The following is a 20,303-nucleotide window of genomic DNA, read 5'->3' as shown; positions in this document are numbered from 1 at the left end:
ATCTGAGAAGGGAAGTGCTGAGACTCAATCTTGGTATAGGGTATCAGTGAACTGAAATTGAAAGAAGACAAAGATTTCTGGTCAAGTGACTATAGGATAATATCAACAGTAGCAGAAGAAGGTATAACGTCACAAGATCCGTTATCAACAGGAAAGTGGTGCAGGGAATATGTTATTGTGAACAGTTCAGTGATAGGGTTAGTCTCACCAGAATCGACAGCAAACCAACAGCGACAACGATAGTTCAGATATAGATGCCGACGTCACAAGCTGAAGACGAAAAGAGAGACAAATTTTATGAGGATATTGAACAGGTAATTCAGTGCATAAAGGGGGATAAAACTCTAAATGTCATGGATGATTGGAATCCGGTTGTAGGGGAAGGAGTAGAAGAATAAGTTACAGGTGGATATGGGATAGGGACAAGGAATGAGAAAGACTAACTGATTTCCGCAATAAATATCAGCTAGTAACAGCGAATACTTAGTTCAAGAATCACAAGAGGAGATAGTGTACTTGGAAAAGGCCGGGAGATACTTGAGGATTTCAATTAGATTATATCATTTTCAGGCAGAGATTGATAAATCAGGTAATAGATTTTAAGGGGTATTCAGGAGCAAATACAGAGTCAGATTACAATTTAGTAATTATGAACAGTAAGCTGAAGCATAAGAGACTAGTCAGGAAGAATCAATAGGCAAAGAAATGGGATATGGAAGTACCAACGGATGAATAGATACGCTTGAAGTTCTCTAATGCTAATGAAACTGCTCAATAGGCATTTCAGTTGGAGCGGAATGGGCGTTTCTGAAAAGGGCGATCACAGAAGTTGGAAAGAAAAACAGAGGTACAAAGCGATAGAACAATGGGTAACAGAAGAAATACTTCAATTGAACAATCAAAGACGGAAGTACAAAAACGTTCAGAGTAATTTAGGATTACGGTTCGCTTAGAAATCAAATAAATATGAAGTACAGGGAAGCTAAGACGAAACTGATACATGAAAATATTAAGAAATTGAGAAGAACTGATTGTGGGATGAGCTGACTCAGTGTATAGGGGAGTAAAAGCAACCTTGGTTGAAATTAAAAGCATGTGTGGTAACATTAAGAGTGCAATGGTAATTACACTGTTAAGTGCAAGGGGAGAGGGCGGATAGGTAGAAAGAGTACACTGAAAATCACTATGAAGCGGAAATTATTTTTATGATGTGGTGGAAGAAGAAACCATAGTCGATTTAGAAGAGATAATGAAGCCAGTATTTGAATCAGAACTTCAAAGAGCTTCGGAATACTTAAGATCAGATAAGGCAGAAGGGATAGATGACATTCCTTCCGAGTTTCCGAAATCTTTGATGGAAGTGCCAACAAAAAGACTACTCACATTGGTATGTAGAATATATGAGTCGGGTCGGCTATATACCTCCTGACTTTCGGAAAAATATCATCCACACAATTCCGAAGACTGCAAGTGCTGACAAGGGCGAGAATTACCGCAGAAGCAGCTTGACAAGTCATGCATCCAAGTTACTGACTAGAATAATATACATATGAATCGAAAAAAAATTGAGGATGTGTTAGATGACGATCGGTTTGGCTTTACGAAAGGTACAGGAACCTGAGGGGCAATTATGACGTTATTTATTTATTGTATGGGAATAAACACACATAAGAAAGAAACAGAAAACTCACTAATATAACAAATGTTAATAATTGCAAACAAACATCGCTAGTATAACAAAGTTGAAGTATTACAAACAAACATCAGGTCTATTGATATAATTTATCGACTCTGGAGTTACGAGCAGGAAGTCGTCGGGGCTCCCATTATAGGCTCTTCTGGAACGCTCTTCAACAATGTTGCTGATGGTCTGATTTTCTCCGCAGTCACACTGAGTGGACGGTATTTTACCCCATCCGGCGTTGCAGTTGATATTGGAAGCGTGACTGAAGAAAAATCAAAACATTATCATAGGATCTCTCGATCTGGAAGAAGCGTTCGACAATAGTAAATGTGCAAGCCGTTCGAAATTCTGTGAAAAATAGAAGTAAGCTATAGGGATAGACGGGTAGTATACAACATGTAAAAGAGTCAGGAGGGAACAATAAGACAGGAAGACCAAGAATAAAGTACTCGGATAAAAAAGGGTGTAAGACAGGGATATAGTCTTTCGTCCCTACTGTTCAATCTATATATCGAAGGAGAAATGATGGAAATAGAAAAGATCACGAGTGGAATCAAAATTCAAAGTGAAATGATATCAGTGATAAGATTTGCTGATGACATTGCAATCCTCAGTGAAAGTGAAGAAGAATTACAGGATTTGTTGGATGAAATGAACAGTCTACTGAGTACCCAATATGGGCTGAAAGTAAATAAAAGGAAGACGAAAGTAATGAGGAGTATCAGAAATGAGATCGGGGAGAAATTTATCACTAGGATTGATGATCACGACGAAGATGAAGTTAAGGAATTCTGCTACATAGCCAACAAAATAGCTCATAATGGAAAGAGCAAAGAGGACATCAAAAGCACACTAGCACCGGGAATAAAAGCATTCCTGATCGAGAGAAGTCTACTAATATCAAACGTAGGTCTTAATTTGAGGAAGAAATTTCGGAGAATGTGCATTTGGAAAACAGAATTGTGTGGCAACGAAACATGGACCTTGAAAAAATCGGAACAGAATGGAATTGAAACATTTTAGATGTGGTGCTACGGGCGAACATTGAAAATTATGTGGACGTTCTGCAAGGAATCGGAGAGGAAAGGAGTGTATGGAAAACACTGACAAGAGGGAAACAGATGATGGTAAGACATCTGTTAAGACGTCATGGAATAACATCCAAGTACTAGAGTTAGCTGCAGAGGGTAACATCTGTAGAGAAAGACAGATATTCGAATACATTCAGCAAATAATTGAGGGCGTAGGTTACAAGTGGTACTATGACATTTAGAGGGTGGCACAGGAGAGGAATTCGTGACTTGTCCCATCAAATCAATCAAAAGATACCCTGCGTTCTCGATAGTTTTCAAATCATTCAGAAGTCTGTTGACTCAGGATTGGCTTGAGGATAAGATACCTTGCCGACTGGCAAGTTGACCAAAATGTGTCCAGATCACTCCAACGTTCGTGTGTTACGTTCTCATCGAACTTCTTGCCATATTCTTTCGTTTATGGTCAGAGAATGAAGGATATCGCGAAAATCAAATATTGTCGTTTAAATTACTGTAAAATTTATTGTGAGCAATGAAAAAAATGGTGAATTTACGTGTCTACAATTTTTACGATGTGTGTGTATTTGGTGTGCTCTGCGTATAATTGTTTTCAAAGTTGTATTTTGGCAATTCCACTACTTCACACGACGGTATGATACTGCGGAAAGTAGCCACCAAAAGATATCTCGTCATGAACTCAACCTAAGTTTACTTTCCATCGCACACTGGGCTGAAAATACGTACGTGCAAGGAAATGGATTACATTCCGTATGGCTGGTGCTCCTATGATTAATATCAACCGAGGCAATGTAAGATCTTTCCAAGGAAGGCAGAGAGGAAAAAGGAGTGATTGTAACAGTTATTCCTTCACACTTCTGATTTGTGTTGTTCTTCACTGTCACTAAAAACATTATATTGAAGTTTGTGAGAAGGTAACGTAGCAAAAACCCCCATTCTCCTACAAGAATTGAACACAGGCCATTGAAGTTCGTAAGTGTGTACACTGACCCTTTTTTTTCCTTCATGATAATACAATTTATTTTGTTTAAAATAACAATAAATAAATTCTGTGACAGTTCTAATTTGTTTCGCCAAAGTGTAGAAGTATTATAAACCCAGTGAGTAACGTCTTTCCTCTTCAAGTGCGATATGTACATGGTGCTTATAATTAAACTCTCTCAACTTTGAGAGGGCCACCACGATAAACAAGTGAAAATAGGGCAATGAAACTTCAGAGAAACAGTTGCAACGTCATGCTGAAGAGAAATAACAAATAAACAACTGAAAGGATGTCCACACGACAGGGTAGCACTTGACAATTATGTACCATGTTCAAGCTCCAGGTTCAAACGTTGCTCAATGTGACGACCATGAAAGTTGATAGGTAATGTGAATTTTATACAGATACCGTCCACAATTGTTCGCAGCACTTTTCTAACTGTGAGCAATGGAATATTCAGCTGTCGTGACACAGCTCGTACAGTGATTGAACATTGCGTGCAGTATTATGAGCCGTGGCAACAGTGACCTTTGCGTTGTAATTAGCCTTTGGCCTCTGCCAGGGGAAATTCCAAAATCCCCAGTTAATTTCAAGTCCCGAACCGTGTACCTCAGCCCCGGTGCGGAAAGAGGACCTTTTTTCTATTTCTCTTGTGCATCTGTACTCGCGAAGAGTAGCAGCACTGTTGTCTTCATGAAACAGCTTTACGAGTAAGGCCCTGCTCACCTTGTCCAGAACCATGTTGACTCTCTGTCAGATTGATGCTTGGGTCTTACCCTGACGTCGCCGTACCAGTACCGTCACCTAACTGTAAGTCATGACACGAACACTACTTCCTAAGAAAATCATGTAGCGCACAATCTGAACATCATTCCTATAATGTTGGATACCCATAGTGTACTCGTTTTTCAGCCCACACTGGCTGAAGTAACGAAAGTTTAATTATAGCTGCCCTCTATATACAGCGGTTAGAAATCTGCGAACAGCGGAAATGTGAGTGGGATGAAATGAATGTTTGTTAACTATATCGAACACGCTGGCAACGTAAACGACAGTGAAAAACTCGAATCAGCTCTCATTTCCAAGTTAAAGGGGGTGCATGTAATTACGATTATATTTTATTAGCATTCACTGTCAATCCCTTCCCATATAGGCATAAAAATCCGACTGACGGTAGATTTCAAGAAACAATAACGTGTGTAATTTGTTGCTGTCTTTAGCCGGGGCTCGTACGATCAAGGGGAAGGGGAAGAGAAAGGGGGAAGCTGAGAATGCTTCATTTAAGCTTAATTTCAGTGTGTTGCGAGCCGCGTTCTGTTCGCGTACGAAATAATGTTTTACTGAAGTGTAGTTAGTGCGGGGTGATCGTTGTAATTTCTGTGATTCAATATGTCTCGCAAATGCGTAAACAGTGCTGACAACTTTTGCCACGTTTGCTATACCCATGATATGGGGAGAACCATCAAAACATATGAATGATTGGTACTTTTGTACGAGATTTTCATTAAAACGTGGTATTCCGAAGAGGAAAAAGTCTTTCTCGACATAGCCTACCATACTGTCGGGCATGCGACCAATGCCTCACGGAGACGGACTTCCTGCTTCTGTCCCACCTGATCATGATAGTCACAAGGGCGGTAGTGAAACTAGAGCTGCGCTATCACTTTCAAAAACCAATTCTTCGAAAAATCGTGATTTCTTGTGTAACGATAACAGTGCGCAGATACACAAAATAACGCAGTGTGAATTTAATGCCTAGTGAGAGATCTGGAGATGCCGATAGATAAAGATGAACTGTTTGCGCCAAGGCTACAACAGTGGAATTATTATAAGACGGTAAATGTGACTGCGATCTTTAACCGCCATATGCTATTCTTTCCATTTTTCGAAACTGAAAAGAACTTGGTATTTAGTAGTGATATGTAGGGTCTAATGGCAGCCACTGGCGGTGACTATAAAAGTGATCTGTGGAGATCGTTCACCGACTCCTGCGGAATAAGTATCCAATGTGTGCTACTGCGTAATGGCAACAGTGCTGACAATTTTTGCCACATTTGCGAACAGGCTATATTGAAATTAAAACATACAAGCACAGGGCAAATTAACAAATCAGTACTGCATCAATGATGCTTGGCTCCTCCTAGCGATGATGACGAGGACGGAAATTCATGGAGAACTAGTGTCGACATTCAACTCCGAAGTGGCAAGACAAGAGAGCTCGTTTTGCCAACAAGGGCATATAGTTCCGTGTTTTTAACTATATTATCCTCAAAATTATACTGTGAAACACATATAGGAACTACAAAAAAGCATGTATGAGAAAGAAATTCAAAGAAATTTGCTGAGGGCATTTTCAATAATACCTGTTACGTCCAACGACAGAATAAACATAACTATTTGATCATTTTTAGCACAGAATCGCACAACACAAGTCGGCTTGTTGATCGTGTGGTGAAGCGCGTGCCTGGAATCCGAAATGCTAAGGGATCGCATCCTTATCGGACCACGGAAATTCGCAATCTTTCTTGAATCTAGTGCTAAGCTCTCAACGATGTGAGGAGTCACTAGCAACATACGGTCCTGATTCATCATTAAACTACATGTTCCCTTCGCCCGGTTGGACGTCTGTGATGGATTCGTTACACGTAAGTCGCCGAAGCTGTGTCCAATTGAAAGACTCTCAATCAGTGAAAAATTACACAGGCTCTAAGAAAAAGGTATGGCCATTCGTTCTTGAAACATTCCTCAAACGTACAGCAAGAAAGTGTTTTATATGGATGCTTGTTTCTATGTTAGAACTGACTTTCTACACAAGATACTGATACAGAAGCTTCTCATGTCACGTCGTCCAGGCGGTCATGTGGTCAATATTACTTGTTTCAGGTGACTGACTTACGTTGACACTAAGGCTGTCGTCAACTACACGAAGAAGTCCCACTTGAAGTAGCCTCGTCTTTATAGGTCTCCCCAAACGAGAGTAGTTGGCTTAGGCGTCACATGCCAGTTAAGACCTGTCGGATCAACGTCCTCCTGGGAATCTTTCACCATACAAACGTTGAGCGTCTGCCAACTCCGTACTCCGGTACATTTCCTCCGAGCTGTATCGGAAACAAAGTCCGTGATGTACACTAAACAGTTCACGCAACTTGCTTGATGCTAGCAGAGAAATGAAGTAAGTCGCATGTAAAAATTATCATCGTTCAACGGGAACAGAAAGACTGGTGACGAACTATCTTACTGGATATCCTAATGAAACGTAACCAGGAAGGTTATTTTCAACATGTGTGTAAAAAGTTTCATGTAAAGTTGGTACTCTCTCTATATTCCTGAGAGTATGGCCATAAGTTTCCGTTGAACGCCGTATTTATTTCGTAATTTTATCAGGCTGGGAGGCCATCGAGTTATTTTTAAGTCTAACATTTAAAAGGAACACATACATAAAATTGATGATACGATTTTCTTTTCTTCGGCATGGATTGTATACGTAGGGGTGCATACAGGATAAACAAAAGGTTATATATTAATTGATAATCTACTACATCTCAATACTGTCACTGTTAGATTTAAGGTTCAAATGGCTCTGAGCACTATGGGACTTAACATCTATGGTCATCAGTCCCCTAGAACTTAGAACTACTTAAACCTAAATAACCTAAGGACAGCACACAACATCCAGTCATCACGAGGCAGAGAAAATCCCTGACCCCACCGGGAATATATATATATATATATATATATATATATATATATATATATATATATATATATAAAACTAGTAAATATTTTGACTGAGATGGACATAGAGAGGGGGGAGGAGGGGGGATAAAAAGTACCCAGACACCCCCAAAAACATACGTTTTTCGTATTAGGTGCATTGCGCTACCAGGTACTCCATATCAGCGACCACAATAGTCGTTGAGAGAGCACAATGGGGCCCTCCCCGGAACTCACGGACTTCGAACGTGGTCAGGTGATTGGGTGTCACTTGTGTCATACGTATGTTGGCGAGATTTCCACACTCCTAAAAATCCCCAGGTCCACTGTTTCCGATGTGATAGTGACGTTGAAACGTGAAGGGGCATGTACAACACAAAAGCATACAGGCCGACATCGTCTGTTGACAGACAGAGGATCGCGGACAGTTGAAGAGGGTCGTAATGTGTAATAGGCAGACATCTATCCAGACCATCACAGAGGAATTCCAAACAGCATTAGAATCCACTGAAAGTACTGTGAGAGTCAGGCGGGAGGTGAGAAAACTTCAATTTCATGGTCGAGTGGCTGCTCATAAGCCTCACATCTAGCCAGGTAAATGCCAAACGACGCCTCGCCTGGTGCAAGGAGAGTAAACATTGAACGATTGAACAGTGGATAAACGTTGTGTGAAGCGACGAATCACGGTACACAATGTGGCGATCCGATGGCTGGGTGTGGGTATGGCGAATGCCCGGTGAACGTCCCCTGCCAGAGTGTGTAGTTCCAACAGTAAAATTCAGAGGCAAAAAAATGTTCAATGTCTGTGAAATCTTATGGGACTTAACTGCTAAGGTCATCAGTCCCTAAGCTTACACACTACTTAACCTAAACTATCCTAAGGACAAACACACACACCCATGCCCGAGGGAGGACTCGAACCTCCGCCGGGACCAGCCTACAGTCCACGACTGCAGCGCCTTGGACCAAAATTCGGAGGCGGTGGTGTTCTTGTGTGGTCGTGTGATTCATGCAAGGGGCTTGCACCCCATGTTGTTTTGCGTGGCACTATCACAGCACAGGCCTACATTGATGTTTTAAGCACCTTCTTGCTTCCTGCTGTTGAAGTGCAATTCGGGGATGACGGTTGAATCTTTCAACACGATCGAGGACCTGTTCACAATGCATGGCCTTTGGCGGAGTGGTTACACGACAATAACATCCCTGTAAAGGACTGGCCTGCACAGAATCCTGGCCTGAATCCTATAGAACACCTTTGGGATGTTTTGGAACGCCGGCTTCGTTCCATGCCACACTGACCGACATCGATACCTCTTCTCCGTGCAGCACTCCTTGAAGAATGGGCTGCATTTCCCCAAGAAACCTTCCGTTGAACGTATGCCTGCGAGAGTGGAAGCTGTCATCAAGGCTAAGGGTGGGCCAACACCATATTGAATTCTAGCATTACCGATGCAGGGCGCCACGAACTTGTAAGTCATTTTCAGCCAGGTGTCTGGATACTTCTGATCACATAGTGTACATGGGGTGAAAAGGAAATTTATGGAGAGAGAGCGGGGATGAGAAGATAGGCGGGGACAGAGGGGAGTGGCAAGGAATGTATGTTGTATACGCAATTTTCATTCGTATTTCACGACTGCGAAACATTCCCGATGGAAAATGTAAACGTGGTTGATACGGTGACACACCCTCTCAGAACTACAGCATATAACTACACGATGTGCCACATCCATTAAGATGTAGTACAGTAGCAGTTGTTTAATCCTTATGATTGCGGCTATTTTAAAGGTTCTCATAAATCATGTGTATCTACTTCCGCGCCACCTCTCTCCAGTCAGAACTGTGTCTTGTCTACGCGCCGACGAGTCACCGAGGCCTGAGACGAAATGAGCACAGTGAGGTGTCCACTGGCACACTGTATCCGCGTGAAAGCGCAGGTACTCACCCCTGTCCTGGGCGGACATGATGCTGGAGGAGAGCGTCTGGCGCAGCTTGCTGAGCGCCGTGCCAGACGCCTCTGCGTCCGCGCCGCCAGGGGGCGACTCCGCCGGGCCCACCATCTGCAACAGGGTTATCACCCAATTAATTGTAACTTATAGAGCAATGGGATACTTAGCCAGTCACAGTTTGGATATCAAAAGGGCCATTCCACTACGTGAGGCATTTAAATATTTTCTGAGCACATAATAAAATCTTTAAACAATAAAATAAAACTAGCTGGGATATTCTGTGACCCAATCATAATTTTCAGAAAAGTAAAGTTTTTAATGGAGTAAATAGTTCACCACCTGCTTGGTTAGTTCTTATTTGAGAAACAGAGTGCACAAAGTTATCCTAGACAGTTCGAGTAGTACAAAGATGGACGCCATAACATTTGTACGGCGAGAAATTAGGAGTCCCTCATGTTTCGATCATTGGCCCACTATTTTTCTTGCTTTATGTTAAGCAGCTACCATTGTATCTGAATCAGGAGGCCAGTTAGTTCTATTTTCACGATATAAAATCATTGTTGTGATGCCAATCAAAGAAAAATGAACACATAAACTATTAAATGATATTTTTGTGAAAGTTACTGTCTGATTTTGCACAAATTGGCTGTCTTCTAACTTTGAAGAAGGCAACTCATCCAGGCCCGTAATGTCAAAAGTGGCCCATCCCTATTAATATAATACTCAAACAAAAAATGGCTCTGAGCACTACGGGACTTAACCTCTAGGGTCATCAGTACCCTAGCACTTAGAACTACTTAAACCAAACTAACCGAAGGACAGCACACAACACCCAGTCATCACGAGGCAGAGAAAATCCCTGACCCCGCCGGGAATCGAACCCGGGAACCCGGGAGTGGGAAGCGAGAATGCTACCGCACGACCACGAGCTGCGGACATAATACTCACACAAGAAGTAATAAACACGGTCAAAAACGTATGTTCTTAGGCGTGCATATTGACGAAAACTTAAATAACTAAATAATATAAAAGACGTGCTAAAACTTTTATGTTTGGCTATCTTTGCCATACGAATAACTGTCAACTTTCGTGACATAGAACTCAATAAGTTAAAATATCATTCAGTGATGTTTTAAAGCCCAGTATTCTAGCGTAAATCGTAACTTAGGTAAAAAGTATTAACCGCACAAAGATATAATTAGAATTATGTGTGTGTTCATACACGAATCTCTTGCAGGTATTTCTTAAGCAGCTAGGAACATTAACAACAACGTCGCTGTAGATTTGTTCTTTCATCAAATTTGTTATTAGCAACCCATATGAGTTCGAGAATAACAGAAATATTCGCAAATACAAGAATAGTAAAAAAATTATCGGCTTTGTTTTTAATGAATCAAACTTTGGCACAGAAATGGTTGAAATGTACAACTACTCGTATAAAACTCACTGACAGGCTACCCACTGAAATGAAAAGTTAAACAGACAGAAGAGATATTTTCAAATACAGGTTAACGATGTTACTTCTTAACGTCTTCAACACGTTAGATCACATAATATTTATCTTCAGTATGATGTATGCAACTAAGTAATTCACTTGGCTCTCGCAGACGTAGAATAACTTCCACATACTGCCTTGTACTCACACAAGATCTTTAGTCTTACAAGAGCCTAAAAATATAAGGGAAATTTTAGTAAAAACGGGTCATATGAAAGAAGTAAGTAAACTGTTTATTATTTCAAAAGTAACCACCATAACTGTTAGTACATTTACCACACTGTGAGACAAGATAGTCAGTGCCTTCGTGACAAAATATCTGCAGCAGCCTATGGAACCATGAGTCTATCCAGGCGTGCACCTCTTCATCCGAAGGAAATTGTGGGCGGTCCCACATGTTCCCACGTTGTTTCGAGTACACTGCAGATGTTCCGTTGGGAACCTCTTGCATATCCTTCATACAGTGTCGATCTCTAATCAAGCGATTTCCATATTTTTTCTAACCCTGAAGAAAGATGTTCGTGGCCTTCGGTTTGACACGGAAGTGCACGCCTAGGTACAATCATGCTTCCGTAGGCAACAGCAAACACTTTTCCATCAAAGCACTGACAACCTTGTCTTTCAGTGGGCTGTACTGTTATAGCGATTACTTTTGAAATAATGAACAGTTTATCTAATATCTTACTATCTGTCTCGTTTTCATTTGACTGCCCCTTATGTACAAGAATCATCATTGGTTTGGCAACTTCCGAAATCGATATCGGTGATTTTCTTCCAATTTTATTGACATATCGATAAAATTTTACGTAGGAATACCTAATGCGGTACGGTATAGGATCTGGTATTATATGCATAAATTACAACGTGGGCAACCCCAGAACCTCGATGTGGCTTTGTGTGGATCCCACTCTCTAGGAAACTGTAGCAGAAGACCTGTAGTGTGTCGACACTTGGTACAGTATTTGGCCGGTAAACCTGAACATAAACAAAAATAATATACTATGAATAAATAGGAGGAAAAATTAGTTGTTGTTTCATTGCATGATTGCTGAAAAATCACAGGAAACTTACACATTCATTATTAATCGGAAATCTGTGTATGGCGTGATACACGACGAAAAGACTACATATAAGTAATCTTAAGGAACGTAGATGCCAGAGTTAGATTATTTAGAAGAGTCACCAAGAAATGCAGGTTCCGTACAGGGGTTGTGATTGTGTACATCAGTACTAAAATTCCAAGGGCACCCGTTCCTAGAAGAGCCAGTCATTTCCCCCTTCTTTTCACTCTTTAGTGTTCTGACAAGTTTGTTGTCGTCAAATTGAAATCCCCTCTGGTGCCAACCTCTGCATCTCAGAGCAACATTTGCTCCATACGTCCTCAGATACCTCAGAGTAGCAATTGCACCTTACATACTCAATTACCTGTCCTACGTCCCTACGTCCTCATATACCTCAGAGTAGCAATTGCACCTTACGTACTCATTTACCTGTTGCATCTATTCCAGTCTCTAGCTTCTCTTACAATTTTTAACATATGCAACGTCTTTTCGTACCATAGAAGGTATGTCCTGTCAACCGGTCCCTCCGTCTTGTCATATATGTCAAAATGTTCCCTTCTTCGCCTATTGTGTAGAGAACTACCTTGTTCCTTAGAAGTCCACCTAATTTTCAACATATTTTTACAGTACCTCATCTCAAATGATTCGAGACCCTTCTTTTCTGATTTCCTCAGTAAGTTATTCATTACCATACATTGATGCGATCCTAAAGCACATTCTCAGAAATTTCTTTCTCAGAAGACCCCCGATGTTTGATACTGGCAGCTCTCTTGGCCAGGACTGGCCTCTTGTGTGTGCTAGTGTTATTCTTATGCAATCCTTGCTTCGTCCGTCACGCTAAGCTAACGTGCCGGTATCCATATACAACCGTATCCCTCTTACACAGATATCGAGGTAAGTCCATTAAAGTAAAACTAGAGATAATCGATCTCATATCGAGAGATTACTATCAAATGATTGAAATGGCTCTAAGCACTATGGGACTTAACATCTGAGGTCATCAGTCCAATAGACTTAGAACTACTTAAACCTAACTAAAGTAAGGACATCACACACAACCATGCCCGAGGCAGGATTCGAATCTGCGGCCGTAACAGCAGCGTGGTTCCGGACTGAAGCGCCTAGAACCACTCGGCCACAGCGGTAGGCAGCTTACTATCACTCGTTCTTCCTGTGCACCACTCATTCCTGTAACTCAAAAGGAGCAATGTCATCTGGGGCACGCGAAATATCCCATACCGTACACCCTGAAGTGGCTCGCGTTGTATAGATACATATGTATATGGAAATGTACACGTGTATGTCGATTTATCTCTGAACACGGGGCGTCTCTAGTAGGAGACCTCAAGAGACGCATGCTCCCAGTACACACTGACGCTGCTATCAGGTACATTCAGAGACATAATGGGACACTGTCTGCAAAATTTATTGCGAACAGATTTAATAGCGAAGAAGTAAGAAAACTTAAAAGTCGTGCACGATGCGGCAGTTTTCCACGGATCTCATTCTTTGTGGCGTCATGTCTACTAACTGTTTCGTACAATGATGTAACGTTGTAGTTACATTCAGTGCTATATGTGCATTCTGTCTGCAAAATGAGCCGTGAATACAGCAAGTAGTAAAGAAGTAAGAAATTATAATGCGATGCCTGCTGTACAAAGGCACTTGATACAGTTTATTTTCGATTTGTATTCAGTCACTGCTTCACTTCGACTACTAACGTTTCACTGTTTGTTTTTATTCTCTCACTGCACTACTTTTTCGGTTAATGCCTTTTCACTGATAAGAAACAAACTTTCGAACCCACGACGGGTCCTGCTTTACACACCTCTACCAATGAGTAGTCCCAACAGTGGCAAATTCCAGAACACACCGTAAAGGTTTCGAACGGTGCTTATTCCGTAACTTTGCACAACACTCGAGAGTGTTCTCGAATGTTCCATAATGATCATGATCTGGGATATTCCACGATGTTCCCGAACATTCTGGATTTTTCCAGAGTGTTATAGACTATTTCCAGACATTCCAGAACATCCCGGAACATTCCGCTACACTCTGGAATATTGTGAAATACTCTCGAATACTCTCGAATGGTCTGGATTGTTTTAGAAATTTCTAGAGGACGGAGCTTCCCAGCCCTTTTGCCTTCAAAAGCATTTCCTTCAGTTAAAAACGGGAACCTTCTTCACCACCACACAATATAGCTCCCTAGCTCGTACTGGGACTCGTTTTTGAGCTCTAGGGACACGCTCATTGTACACTTACTGTTATATTATACGTCTATTAACCACATCGTTTATGAGTGAGGGAGGGCCAGTAGCAGTGTCACCTGATGCTCTTATATCCAAACCGCATTAAAATATGGAAACTAGGTTTCAGAATTCAAAAATACAAACAGTTATACATATTTTAAAATTATTGAGGAAAATATAAAACATTGATATTAAAAACTATTTGTATCTATAAGAAACATATACCTGTTCAACAAAGAATGATACCAAAACACTTGACCGCTTTGGAATGAAGGACCAGCACTAAACGAGATGATTGCTGAGTGGCAATGTGACAGGCCCTGTGATGTGTAAGAGAACGGAGCAGATGTGTAAATGAGTGCAATGTGAGAGAGTGATCGGTAATATGTGTGACCTGGAGTCTTGTTATCTAGAATGGAGGCCAGGCCATGCTATAAAGGGGACAGAATACGGATGATAACAGTCGAAACTCCGATGCTGGGGAGGGCAGAGAGAGGGTCATACTTCACATCATGTTTGTGGTGTGTAGGAGAACAATGTCAGGAAGTTTGCTCGCGTTGGCCGATTTCACGCAGTAAACGCATGAGGCGCTACTGCCACCACTGCTGCTGCGCCGACAAGCCTGTTTGTGTACCACTCTGAGTCATAATTAAACCGCAGCCGAAGGGCGAATGCGGACGACCGCAGTTATTGAAATTACTGGCGTGTCGCGTGCCAAACGGCCTCGTTGCTCACACGGTAGTGCCGTTAATCACGCGACTTGCGTTCAAATTACGCACAGCAGTTACTGTGGCCTGGTCACTCGTGCCGTACGTGTGTGATGTGGGGGGTCTGTAAAATCGCTCTAGTCCTACGCAAGTGTAGTGTTGCGCCGAGCGGCAGCCACAGACGGGAGAAACTCCTGTGGCTCCCATTTAATCGTATGGCACAGAGTTTCGAACGACTTTTTACTTTACGGGCTACTCGCTACATGTTTCGGACAATACGAAAAGCCTTAATGTCTGCAGTAACTGCGGACAACAGTACACGTCGCAGCACTCCAAGGAAAAAAAATCAGTAAAGACTGGCCTGAATGGTGTGCTCCATCCTTACGGCCATGGACTTTATGAGAAGCGCATTTCGTTGAACTGACAACAAAATCCTGCTGTTTGACGAATGAAACAATAAAAGTTAGTAATTTGTAGTTATGAGAGACGTAATGATCCGTGAAGTATCATAACTGGTAGTGATGGAATGCCGTATTTTATAATTAGTACTTCTGTTCCAATGTGGGTGCTAGGAATCACTGCTGTTCAGGTGGGCTGGACCGTCTTAATTAACATGATCACTTGTGATAATAAATTGCATCTTTTATTCATTCCTCAAACAGGATAGTACATAATTCAGTTCGCACTTCTCTTTGTCAAGTAAAGATACCATTCCGTTACCAGTATTCGGCTGGAATAAACGGTGGTTGGTATCAAAATTTCCTTTCTAAAGCATGTAAACTTCCTTAGGCAAGCTATTTAATAGCAAGAATTTTTGTTTATAGGGAAAATGGTGAAATTTAATCTCGATCCACTACGGCCCACAACTAATTTGTTTCACTAGCCTCTGACCTCCAGCATATTTCCAACAGTCTGGGGGGATGTACCCTCAAAAACAATAACTAAAAGGCTTCTGCCAAGGATCCCTCAGAGTACTGGTCCATTTGAATTAGCAATTAAATGACCTCAAATTACGTTCTTGACGAAATTCAGGATGGTTTCCACAAGAACTGCAGTACGACAACTACTTTTATAAAAGTGGTTGATCTGTTGAAATTAGTTATGGCCTAACAAGAGACAACAATCACATGCTTTTTCTCAGAAAAACTTTTCACTTTAATTTTTGAGAACATTTCTCCGTGAAGAACAGCGCTCTGGAAAAAGTAAAAGTCTCGACCGCAAAAAGACATTTATTTTGTAGTAATCGATTTCAGAAAGGTTTTGGCCATCTTCAGAGCTCGTACCACGATGGTACGCGATAGCAGTGAACGGAGCAGATGTTATCACTGCAGTGATAACACCTGCCCCGCTCACCGTCACCGTCTAACATCGTGGAACGAGATCCGAAGAAGGTCAAAAACTGACTGAAATCGATTAACACAGAATAAATGTTTTTTTACGGTCTAGACTGTGTGTGTTTATTTTAGACTCTGATATTCTACTTGCGAAACGTAAAAATCAAATTTCTTCTTCAAGTGTTGCACAATGCTGCTGTTCATGACTTACATCCCACCAATAGTATCCTACAGTCGGAGCAAAAATGTCACAATGGACGGATGTAATATTAAGAGTATCCTCAAGGATCAGTAATATGTGCTTTACCTCTCTCGTTACATGTTTATGATGGGTGAAACGTTCTCTCCCGTTGCAAGTATCGTCTATTCACCGACATACTTCAGTTATGTCTAAGTCCAGCAAAGATGCTCACAGCCACCCATCATGTCAACGCTGACTTGGTTGCCGTATCACATTGAGCACCCATTATGGGTCTGACACTTAGTCCATCTAAAACATTAGCAATTTCACTAGCTCAGAAAAAAATCAGATTGCTCCTCAGTTTAGAGAAACATTTCTACCAATACTCCGAAATGGTGCAGAAACTAGTTCTTCCTATGCAAAGAATTTTGTGATAATTCTAGAAAATTACGTCTGATTGGTCCAAAAGCACTGTTACAGTTAATATGAACATGGCAGAATATATCTACATACCATCACAGCAGAAATACTCGCTATGAGTGTGGTACGATCCTCTCCACACCATTTCAGAAAACCGAGTTCGCCACGTTCTTGCTCAAATTCCATAAAGAAATTATATGCTTTTTCTACTTAAAAAGACACCCTTCATCAGAACAGCTTTCTTCCACATACTTGTCTGCACCTCACTCAATTTAACCAATCCACTAGCCTTTTCTCCCCTTTATATACACCGTCCTCTATTAAATCAGTCTGCACTTTCTTAACGGTTATTGATCTTGCAATACCATTCTTGTCCTCTAGCATTACCCGTTTTGTTCCTGTTGATAAAAATATGGCTCCAGTGTGCAAGACTTAAGGAATGAAGTAGCTTTCGCATGAGTTGTGACTGCCGAGTAACATAAGTCGATGAACCTTGGACAATACACATGAACATAGCTTTCACATGAGTTGTGACTGCCGAGTAATATAAGTCGATGAACCTTGTACAATACACAGTTGCAGTGTAATACAGAAGGTAAAAGATAGGAATACGCAGACAGAGAGAAATGAACCTTTTATTCAAAAAAAGTAATTTTACTGAAGTCATCGCGATTCATGATGGTTCAAAAAATGGTTCATATGGCTCTGAGCACTATGGGACTTAACTTCTGAGGTCATCAGTCCCCTCGAACTTAGAACTACTTAACCCTAACTAACCTAAGGACATCACACATATCCATGCCCGAGGCACGATTCGAACCTGCGACCGTAGCGGTCGCGCGGTTCCAGACTGTAGCGCCTAGAACCGCTCGGCCACTCCGGCCGGCCATGATGGTTCCCTGGATATTAGAAAATGTGTAACATTGTTCCTAAAAGGGTATGTGATTACGATGGAAGGCAACACACGGTCTGCAACCTGCTCTCATGCTGGCCACGATATTGATACGGTCTTGTGAAGAATGTTCTATTCCTCCACCAACACCGTTGACAACTGTGGGATGGTCGGTGGAGCATGTGGACGTGCTGCAATATGTCTTCTCATCGCATTCCACACTTGCTCGGGGGAAAGGAGAGGCCAGTTCATTCACGAATATCCAGTCATTCCAAGAGATCCTACACCAGTGCTGTTCGATGCGACTGCGTATTGTCATCCATGAAAATGAAGTCACAGCCGAATCTACCCCTGAAAAGACTCATGCTGTGAATGACTACAGTGTCACAATGACGTTGATAGGTGAGTGCTTCGTGTTCAATGATTTGGAGGTTAGTACGCCCTTAAACATTGTGCCTCCCCACACCATAGCACCTATACCATCAAGAGATCACGTTCGACAATGCTCCTGGGTGCATTACTTAACTTCTGAGGTCATCAGTCTCCTCGAACTTAGAACTACTTAAACCTAACTAACCTAAGGACATCACACATATCCATGCCCGAGGCATGCCGAGGGATCTCGCCATATGAGAGTGGCCAGAATCATTATTCAGATTATATCTGAATATTCGGCCTAAGAGCACCGCTCTTTACACAGTCTTTGTGCCCTTGGTATCACAACAAACGGTGCCGCCGATGAACGGGTGGGAAAGTAACACAACGTACTGGTTGTCGGACAAAGAGGCCACTCCATTGGTACCGCAGTGCCACAGCGAAACGTGAGGCTGCATCTCTTAGAGTCCTGTTAAGTGTGGTAGCAACTGCACCCGCTGTTTGACGTGAGTCCCTTCTTCCCTAGTGCACAATCTAGAGGTCATCTGCTGTTTTAGTTGACCGTGGTAGACCTCTTCTTTTTCTTCAGACAGCAATGATTCTCTTTCGGAACACGCCTCATGCACATGAAGCAGTTCTGCGAGAAATACCAAACACTTGGACTACGTTCGTCGTACTTTGCCCTTCTTCCAGTTTCCCGCTGATTTTTCCCGATGTAATGTCATCGAAATGATGTCTCCGGTTCATGTTGCTGCTCGCTTATTAACACACACACAAACACACACACACACACACACACACACACGCACACACACACACACACACACACACACACACTATATTTTGAACGTTCTTTCAGCTGTCCCGTGTTGTGGGGCGAGCCCGATTTGCTGCAATAGCCAAGCCGAGCTCACACCAAGTCCAGCTTTATCTCTGCTACTTGGAGACTTCTGGCAACATTCATTTTCACAGAGTCGAGGGACATGAAAGGGAAGCAGTGGTTAAGAAGGGAGTAAGACAGGGTTGTAGCCTCTCCCCGACGTTATTCAATCTGTATATTGAGCAAGCAGTAAAGGAAACAAAAGAAAAATTCGGAGTAGGTATTAAAATCCATGGAGAAGAAATAAAAACTTTGAGGTTCGCCGATGACATTGTAATTCTGTCAGAGACAGCAAAGGACTTGGAAGAGCAGTTGAACGGAATGGATGGTGTCTTGAAGGGAGGATATAAGATGAACATCAACAAAAACAAAACGAGGATAATGGAATGTAGTCGAATTAAGTCGGGTGTTGTTGAGGGTTTTAGATTAGGAAATGAGACACTTAAAGTAGTAAAGGAGTTTTGCTATTTGGGGAGCAAAATAACTGATGATGGTCGAAGTAGAGAGGATATAAAATGTAGACTGGCAATGGCAAGGAAAGCGTTTCTGAAGAAGAGAAATTTGTTAACATCGAGTATAGATTTAAGTGTCAGGAAGTCATTTCTGAAAGTATTTGTATGGAGTGTAGCCATGTATGGAAGTGAAACATGGACGGTAAATAGTTTGGATAAGAAGAGAATAGAAGCTTTCGAAATGTGGTGCTACAGAAGAATGCTGAAGATTAGATGGGTAGATCACATAACTAATGAGGAAGTATTGAATAGGATTGGGGAGAAGAGGAGTTTGTGGCACAACTTGACCAGAAGAAGGGATCGGTTGATAGGACATGTTCTGAGGCATCAAGGGATCACCAATTTAGTATTGGAGGGCAGCGTGGAGGGTAAAAATCGTAGGGGGAGACCAAGAGATGAATACACTAAGCAGATTCAGAAGGATGTAGGCTGCAGTAGGTACTGGGAGATGAAGAAGCTTGCACAGGATAGAGTAGCATGGAGAGCTGCATCAAACCAGTCTCAGGACTGAAGACTATAACAACAACAGCAATTAATATGTTACGTTACTTTAACTATCTCATCGTTAATTTTCGCAGAGCAGTGTAAATAAATGTATACAGCAATGTGTAGTTTCTCAGTTTGATGTACAACTATGTCACAAAATCAACGCTACAAATTCTACCTTTATTGTGTAAACCAATGAAAAACTGTGTACTAGACTGCTCAGTTAGCATAGTGAACCAAAAACCTCTTTCACAACGTACTCTTTCACAACATCCTCAATATGCTTCAGTTGACTCAAGCACACGTACTGCCATACCATTCCAGTTGCAG

General features: G+C 41.7%; 1 protein-coding gene across 1 annotated transcript in view; it reads right to left on the bottom strand.

Moving 5' to 3' along the window:
* Positions 1 to 20,303, bottom strand: part of LOC126176362 (uncharacterized) — a 1,325,137-nt gene that overhangs the window by 1,120,489 nt on the left and 184,345 nt on the right. The window contains exon 2 of the mRNA XM_049923517.1: positions 9,375 to 9,489. Within this exon, the coding sequence (XP_049779474.1) occupies positions 9,375 to 9,489 (115 nt within the window). The remainder of the gene's footprint in view (positions 1 to 9,374; positions 9,490 to 20,303) is intronic.

The sequence above is a fragment of the Schistocerca cancellata genome, chromosome 3 (assembly GCF_023864275.1).
Source record: "Schistocerca cancellata isolate TAMUIC-IGC-003103 chromosome 3, iqSchCanc2.1, whole genome shotgun sequence".
Taxonomy (NCBI): Eukaryota; Metazoa; Arthropoda; class Insecta; order Orthoptera; family Acrididae; genus Schistocerca; species Schistocerca cancellata.
This window is presented reverse-complemented; position numbering and strand designations above follow the sequence as displayed.